Here is an 8,364-nt window from a genome sequence, read left to right as displayed (position 1 = left end):
ATACATATATACACACACACATATACACATAGATATGATTTGAAGTATGTTGAAGGGAATTTTTAAAGGGAAAAATATGGCAGAAAAAATATCCCAAAAGGCAGCAAAACGAATGTCTTGGAGGTGAATGTTTTGATATTTTGTTGAAAGTGCACAAAAATTGCGCAACAAGATATATGCCGAAAAACTTACAAAGAAAAAAATCTTCTAAATTAATTTCTTACTGACAAATGAGTTACCCAATTCTAAGACTAAAGGTTTTATCATAGATCTTTTACTCAGTCAGAAGCTCCAAATATTGACAGGTTGTGTTTTTTTAGTTTATTACCTCATCAGACAAACGTGACTCACCCACACCGTGCATCTTGTTTACCACCAGCCTCCTGAGCCAAAGCAGCTCCTGAAGGCGCCTCATGCTCTGCCTCTTCGTCTCCTTTCCCTCCTGAGCCATCTTCCTCCACCTCCTCTGGGGAGCCATCAGTGGGGAGGTGGGGGTTGTCAGCTGGGGACGAGGCTGCAGAGGAGCCGGCAGTTTGGGCTGATGAGCTCGACGAGGGGTTCGTCCTCAACTGGATGAGAAAAATAAATAAATAAATAAATAAATAAATAAATAAATAAATAAATAAATAAAGATTCTGGGGGGTAAAGTGTTGGAAAGAGACCCAGCTGGGGGGGAATAAACAAGCGAGTGATGCAGTGGTGGGGGGTTGGTTCTGTTCTGGATCAACTGACAGAACCACCTGGGAAAAATAAATCATCCTAAAATAAGGCAGTGAGCAGTACCTTAGGATATCTTTTGTTCCAGGGCATCGGGGCTTTTTTCACCAGCACAGCCACAAAGAACCCTCCTGTGTTCTGATGATGTGGCAGAATCCTCATACTGACAATAAAAAAAACACACAAAAGATGAATTCCAGTTTTGTTTTTATGGTGCCACCTACAGAAAGAACAAGAAAAGTAAAAATACGTAAAAAAATTTTTGACAATGTGGGGCCACAGCCCCCTCTGCTGGCCACATCCTGTCAGAGTCATTACTGAAGGACAGGAGCAGAAATTACATCATCCTGAACATGAGGTGCACTAGTCAGCCATAACATTAGGACCACGGATGGCATTTACAATCCTTACAACAGCAGCTGGGGAAAATCAGCAGCAAGTGAACCTCTACTGAATAAACAAAAAACTACGAACTAGTTTTTATGGCCAAGCTGCTGGTATTAATAGAAAAGATGCTCAGCCAGGCCCATGCCTGTTTTTAGAGGCAGTTTGATGGTTTGGGCGACGCTCTGCTCGGGAACACTAGGTCTCAATATTTACGTGGAAGTTAATTTAGCTCATATCACCAAGTAAATGTTAAGGACCAGGATGACCCATTCACAGGACTTGGCCTTTCAAGCTGACAGTCGTATTTTTCTGTTGAGCATCTCTGAGCTGCAGAGCTCCAAACACGGCTGGCTGTTCTCCCAGAATCTCTTTGCTGTCTACGGGGAAGTTTATGCTGTTTCTCTTTGTGAATTTCATCTACTTTTATGACGTAGTTCAAACAGAAGTCACAAAACATCACTTCATATCCAACATTAATAATGGTGTTTCAGTCCTTCTGAAGTAGCACTTTTAATGTCAATCATTGCTCTGAGCAGAGGTAGTCTGTAAATAAATAAATAAATAAATAAATAAATAAATAAATAAACTCATGCTGACTTTTGTTTTAGGATGATATTCATTGTAGTAAACTGTAACACAAATTTGAAATCACTAATTCATGATAAACATTAGAATATCAATAAAACTGACAAAAAGTAAAATAAAGAGCTTCATTTTGCTGCAACTTCCTAACCCTATTTACCAGGATGACCTATTTTTTTTTTCATTGCATCTTTTAATGGCGGATGATGATTTCATGAACTGCTGGACAGATTTTAATAAAATTCTGACAGCAATCACTGGTGTTGATCTACAACTTCATTTATTTCTTGTTTTAGTTCATCATGTCTTGGATGACAGACTCTACTGTGCACCAACACATGGTGCTGATGTTGGTGTCCCATTAAATCAGTACTGGTGTGATAGGATTGATACTTGAATTTGCTTTTACTAATATGTCGCTCCCATTTTAAAAGTGCAACTTTGCTCCTGAGTGGGCAGGAAGTGGAAAAATAAAAAGGTAAACTTTGGAGCATAGCAAACAATAATTCCACAACAACTTCAGGACTGAACCACACATGCCAACATGTGTAGCGTCCATATTTACTTCTGTAAACTCACTGAGCTGTGTGTGACATCATGTTTTATCTTGTGCATGTGGGTCATTTCAAGGCTGTGGACTGTTATAAAGGTTAGAATGTGAGCCACGAGGCAAAAAAAAAAAAAAAATAAAAGAACTACGGTTTGGCGGTAATGATCTTTTTCTCATACCATATTATTCCGGTATACGGTATTACTGGGGCAGGTTTTTTTTTTGTTTGTTTCGTTTTGTTTTTTGGGGGAGTCTGTGGTGTGTTGAGCTCAAAGGTCTCAATGTTTAAATAAAAATAAAAAGTTTTAATTTTTAAGTGCAATCATTTCAATACCGTGGTATACCAAAATATGGTCATACCACCCAAGCCTAAGAGGAACTGAGAATTATGACCTGCAGTGTGAACGTAGCCTTACTTTATGCCAAATCCCACAGCAGACCTTCAGTGGCCTGACAGGACCTGTGTCATTATGACTCAGAGCTATTTTAGCACCAAAACAGTAGGATTTTATTTAACATTAAACAAAATTTAGAAAGGCAGAATTTGGGCAGAATGTGGGAAAAGCTTTGTTCTGAACATGTGAGATAAAAACAAGCTGTATGTCAAACATGAGGGTTAAAAAATACATTTCATTTGTGTGTGTCTGTACCATCTCTCCAGGTGCATGTCGGCCAATTTCTCCACATCTTTGGGGGGGAACATCGTCGGACGGATCTGAGTGTGACGACTGGTGGGAACCTCGGACCAGTCCGAGAACCATTGGCCCTCTTTGGTCATTAACTAGAGACAAAAGATGATCCCTCAGTTCAGACACTGAACTTCAAAACCCAGTGATGATGTCTAAACTTCACCGGTACCTTCCAGGAAGTGACCCCAGGCATCCACTTCAGTCCAGGGAGGTCACCGGACGCATCAGCCAGCTCCAACGCTCCTATATATCATGAGAACATGAGAACTAAGACTGAGGCAATTCAATCCAATAAAGGTCTAAAGTAAAAATCAGTGCTGGGTAAGAGCCTGAGGCCTACATGTTCAGTGGATCAGGTCTAACTCTGTCAGAGTGTTTGTTACCTTCACTCTTCTCCAGCAGTGCTGCGATAACAGCTTCGTCCTCTATAGGGTTGAGTGAACAGGTGGAATAAACCATCCTGCCTCCCACAGCCAGCTGCTCAACCCCGCGCACTGCAATACGCAGCTGGAGCCTGGTGAACACACACACACACACAATGTTGTACTGTCAAATATGTTCATTAGTGCCAGAAAAACACTTTTTTTATTTAGCCACATGGAAGAATGAATACAGTGAAGGGAAAAAAGAGTTCACAGTATTTCAATTCCAGGGTTTTACTTATCCAGAAATAAAAATGATCCAGTCTTTACCAGGTTCTAAAATTATTCAAGTCAAATCTAAAGTGTACAAAAACACAACTGGTTCCACCAAGTTAGGGATTTAGGAGATAGAATAGAATAGAATAGAATAGAATAGAATAGAATAGAATAGAATAGAATAAAATAAGGGCTGCGCGGTATATGCGGTAGACGGTAGAAACGGTATGAAGTTGGCCTACGGTAGAAATTTATTCTCTACCGTCCTGTCGTCATTACATCATCGCACCTGTGTGAACAGGGCTCCAAGTGCAGAGACAACTGAGCAGGAGTTCAAAGTATAATGAAGAAATTCTAGCATTTTAAAACAAGTATATAGAGGATAAATCCTCAAAATATCCCCCTCCCGCTGTAGAAAAGTTGTGTCGTGTCGCAGGATCTTTTCCTCCTCCCTCTCTTTTGCTCTCCTCTCGCTGCACGTCGTGCAGAGCAAAGCTCAACTGTAGTTTTTCACACCCAATTGTCGGAGAAAAAACTTGTTTTTTTATGTATTGTTACCCACAGAGATTATTTTAAAAAAAGACGTGGAAGTCCGGTCGTAAATCCATCTTGCTAATGCAAAGTCACCTTCTGCTCTGATGATGATAATGATGATGAAGATGAGCGTGCAGCAGAGCAACAGCTGATAAATTCAGCAAGGAGAAGCTCATTGTTTGGCAGGCAGATTATTAAAGCAAAAACGTTGGGTTTAATTAAGATTACAGTTTTCTGTGAAAAATAATGCTCTAAATTTCCGAGGGGAAATTCAGGTTCCAGACACACACACAGCAGCATTCGTACAGAGGTTAAATAATAATAATAATAATCCATTAGTCTTATATAGCGCTTTTCGAGACTCTCAAAAGACGCTTTACAATTTCCATGGATCATTCATGCACACTCACATTCACACACTGATGATAGTAAGCTACACTGTAGCCACAGCTGCCCTGGGGCAGGCTGACAGAGGCAGGGCTGCCATACTGCGCCACCGGCCCCTCTGACCACCATCAGTAGGCAAGGTGGGTGAAGTGTCTTGCCCAAGGACACAACTGAAACGGCTGGACTGGGGATTGAACTGGCGACCTTCCGGTTCCAGGGCGACTCCCCTAACCACTCTGCCACATCTGCCCAACACGGTTGTTACTTTGCACGCAAGTTCACACACTAGTTACTTTAGATAGTAAACAAAAAACAAAATTAACACTAACAATGATACAACTACTACTAATAATAAATATAAAGAATTGTGCAAGAATAAGAAAAAGATATGTTTTGTTTTAGAGACAGAAGACTATCAGACATTAGGAATCAGAATTTGCCTATTTTCAGGTCAAAATTATCTCAGACTATTAACTGTAAAGTATCACAGTGCAGACAAGAAACACAGATGTGCAATTACAGCAGAGTTATTTTAAAAGTATTACAGCAGAGTTATTTTAAAAGTATTACAGCAGAGTTATTTTAAAAGTATTACAGCAGAGTTATTTTAAAAGTATTACAGCAGAGTTATTTTAAAAGCATTACAGCAGTTATTTTAAAAGTATAAAATGGGTAATAACAGAGCAGGTGATTGCTCAGATTAGTAATAATATAAGTGAGTAGTAGTGCAAATGATTGTTCAGATGAGTAATGTCAATGAATAGTAACAGTACAAATGATTGTGCAGGCAGCAGCAGGTGTGTAAACACTTGTGATGATTTTTTGGGTGTGGTGCTGCTTATAGAGTCTGACAGCTGAAGATGCCAAGAGAAAAACCCTCTCTCTGCAAAAGAAGGTGGCAGCACGAGTTAAGTTTGTCAAGTTGGATCTGAACAAACACAGGACTTCTGAAACTAAATTCTTTGGACACAAGAGACCAAAGTAAAGCCACAGCATGTTTGGAGAAAACCAAACAGCAAACCGTCCCACACACCCTCCTACCAACCGTCAGCACGGTGGTGGAGGGGTGATGTTTTGGGCTCCTCTGTGGACCAAAAAAAAATCTAGAGTCAAAAATGAGGCCATCCGTCTGACAGCTTGAAACAAACAGCAGTAACAGAACAGAACGGCTGAAAAAGAAAAGAATCGCAAAGATCCAGTCAAAGTCCAGAAACTCAAACTGGCTGAAATGCTGTGGTGGGAAATTCAGAGAGCAATGAAACAGATGTCTGCAAACCTCAATGAACTGAAGCAACATTATCAAAAAAGAGTGGGCCAAAATTCCTTCACTAATGTGACAGAAAAAAAAAGTCAAATTAATTCAAATATGGAGAGTTAGGGTTAGGGTTACACGAGATTCTGTAAATGAATGAATTAAAGCTGGGCGGTACTGGTTTGTACCGAAAACTGTTTTTTTTTTTTTTTTTTGTTGATATGAATTCTCTGAATAACATCAGAACCGTTGAAATAGCCTGAAAGTTCAGAATGTGACGTCACGCTCATCAGTAAACTGTTTCATGGGGGAAAACATTTCTGTGCAGCGCTGATGAACGGGCATGCAGGAACTAGCAGCAAACAGGGCAAGCTAGAGCCACTAACTGGTGGCGAGTGGTGATGACAGAAAGCAGAAAAAACTCCTCGCTTTCTGATTGACTACACGTCACAATCAACAGGCTGTGAGCTCGTTTGTCCTCGGAGAACACCACACACTGCAGGGATATCTTATCAGATTATCTTTAGTAATAATAAACAGTAATCAGGGCAGAAGGGCAAAATAAGCTTTAGTTTTTCACTCACAGATTTTTTTATTTCAGCTTTGTTTTCATTTTATAATAATGACTTGGTGGAATCTGTTTTTGTTATTTCTTTAAACTTGAGGTTACATTTGAACAGTACCTGGTAAAGACAAAACCATTATAAAGTCCTGACTCAAAGAGGCTGGACTTTCTTTGTCCCAGGTCTGAACCTGTGCCGTCACGCCCTGCTCACCCGTGGAGGTGGAGGCTGTTACTGGTCGTCCATTTCTTCCACACGTCGATGTTCTTCCTCATGGTCCCGTCCCCACTGCAGAGCAGAGCAGAGCCCATCAGACACCCTCCATGTCTCAAACTGCCTCGTGATTGGCTTTAAAGCTGTCCAAACCTCAGGCTTTGCACGCATTTTGTTTTTTGGCTACACAAACTTTAAAGAAGAGATGAATGTGCCAGGTGTGTGTGTGTGTGCTGACCTGCAGGGCACGTCACACAGGACACGGTCATAGAAGAGGATGTCCTTCTTGCCGTCTGATTGGACCTGGAGTGTGGGGATGCAGGAGGCGTCGTGGTTGACCACCATGATGCAGGGGCTGTTGAGCCGCTTGGCCTGATGAACCAGCAGGTAGCAGCGCTTGTTGTCCACGTCGTTGGCGATCACAAAACCCTCTAAAAGGCGGAGAGAGGGGGGATTCAGATTACAGTCTGCCGTTACTGGGAAGTACTTCACCGTAACTTTAGGTTGGAAATGTGCGGACCTGGAAACGGCACGTCCATGTCAGAGTGAAGCATCTCAATCAGCTGAGCCGTCTTTGACCCCGGAGCTGCACACAAGTCCAGGATCTGAGCAGAAACCAAGAAAAAAAAAGGTTTTTCTCCCTTTTTTCCCCCCAAAACAAGTATCTCAAACATACAATTAGTATTTTATATGTAGGAAAGTACAAAAACAAATATTACACATTCAAAAGAGATGTACTTTTACCTTGTGATGGGACTCAATCTTCAGGAGCAGAGGAGGGATCATGCTGACAGCTTCCTGTCGGCTGATGTTACCCTACAAACAAAAGACCACAAAATACACCAGATGTGACTTTTAATTAAAAGCTCATCAGAAGAAAACAACAGGGACTACTAAAAACAGTCATAAAATGTAGATAAAATTAAGTGATTTTCTCTTAAGTCTTAAATTTGATTGAAGAGATAATGGTGTTTGAAGTTATTAGAAAGAGGAGTCTTCTTACAGAGTTGGTTTAAGTTTTTAGTTTTAATAGTTTATTTCATTTGGAGTAAACAAAAAATACAAATAATAAAATAAAAAAACAAAACAAGAAGTACAACGTCAAATGAAAAGGAGCAGAATAAATAAAGAAATCTTATAGCATCTGTCCCCACTTAAAAGAAAAAAATTTCTCAAAGCACAACCAGTCTGCGAATATTCATTAGTATCATAACTCGCTTTTTAACAACAGAGCTGAAAAATAATAAAAACAATCAAAATTAATACTCAAATTTATACTCAATCTACATGTTGTTCATATTTTTGCAACAATTTTTTTTAATCAATCTAGCAAACATACAAATCGAATTCTCTAAATTTTTCCACAATTTGATTTCCTGGAAGGAGGTGCATTTCTCAAAGAGAGAGCAAAGAGTAGTGATGGGCAGTTTGAAGCTGAAGCTTCAGCGCACGTATTGAAAAAAACAACACACTGTTTCAGAAGCACTGTGTCGGAGCTTGATTCGTTTGGTAAAAGTCATGTGATCAGTGACGTCCGAAGCTTCGAAAGTGGTGAACTTACGTCACTGCTTTGGTACCTGATTCAAAGGTTAACGAGGAAGTAAATCATTGGCTGGATTCATGGTGGGTTTTGATGGCAAATGCGCAAAATATAACGAACCAGAAGGACTTATTGTGAGACACAGAGGCAAACAAACGTATGTGTTTAGTTTGTCGTAAGGTTTATAAGCTTGGGCCAGATAGAGTGGGAGTCACGAACCCACAAAGAAACTTTGCTGCGAGCGCACGTGTGCGCGCGCACACGCACGCACGCACACACGGACCCACACACGGACCCACACAGAACTGCGTG

The 8,364-nt window shown here is 40.5% G+C and overlaps 1 protein-coding gene across 1 annotated transcript in view; it reads right to left on the bottom strand.

The window, feature by feature from the left end:
- Positions 1 to 8,364, bottom strand: part of nsun2 (NOP2/Sun RNA methyltransferase 2) — an 18,196-nt gene that overhangs the window by 5,900 nt on the left and 3,932 nt on the right. The window contains exons 5-13 of the mRNA XM_014028821.1: positions 7,257 to 7,328; positions 7,033 to 7,117; positions 6,751 to 6,943; positions 6,513 to 6,587; positions 3,309 to 3,439; positions 3,095 to 3,168; positions 2,887 to 3,017; positions 784 to 880; positions 352 to 569 (exon numbers count right to left, since the gene is read on the bottom strand). Of these exons, the coding sequence (XP_013884275.1) occupies positions 352 to 569; positions 784 to 880; positions 2,887 to 3,017; positions 3,095 to 3,168; positions 3,309 to 3,439; positions 6,513 to 6,587; positions 6,751 to 6,943; positions 7,033 to 7,117; positions 7,257 to 7,328 (1,076 nt within the window). The remainder of the gene's footprint in view (positions 1 to 351; positions 570 to 783; positions 881 to 2,886; positions 3,018 to 3,094; positions 3,169 to 3,308; positions 3,440 to 6,512; positions 6,588 to 6,750; positions 6,944 to 7,032; positions 7,118 to 7,256; positions 7,329 to 8,364) is intronic.

Source organism: Austrofundulus limnaeus, unplaced genomic scaffold (genome assembly GCF_001266775.1).
Source record: "Austrofundulus limnaeus strain Quisiro unplaced genomic scaffold, Austrofundulus_limnaeus-1.0 Scaffold814, whole genome shotgun sequence".
In the NCBI taxonomy this organism is placed as follows: Eukaryota; Metazoa; Chordata; class Actinopteri; order Cyprinodontiformes; family Rivulidae; genus Austrofundulus; species Austrofundulus limnaeus.
Note: the sequence above shows the minus strand (reverse complement) of the source record. Positions and strands in the feature narration are given on the sequence as shown.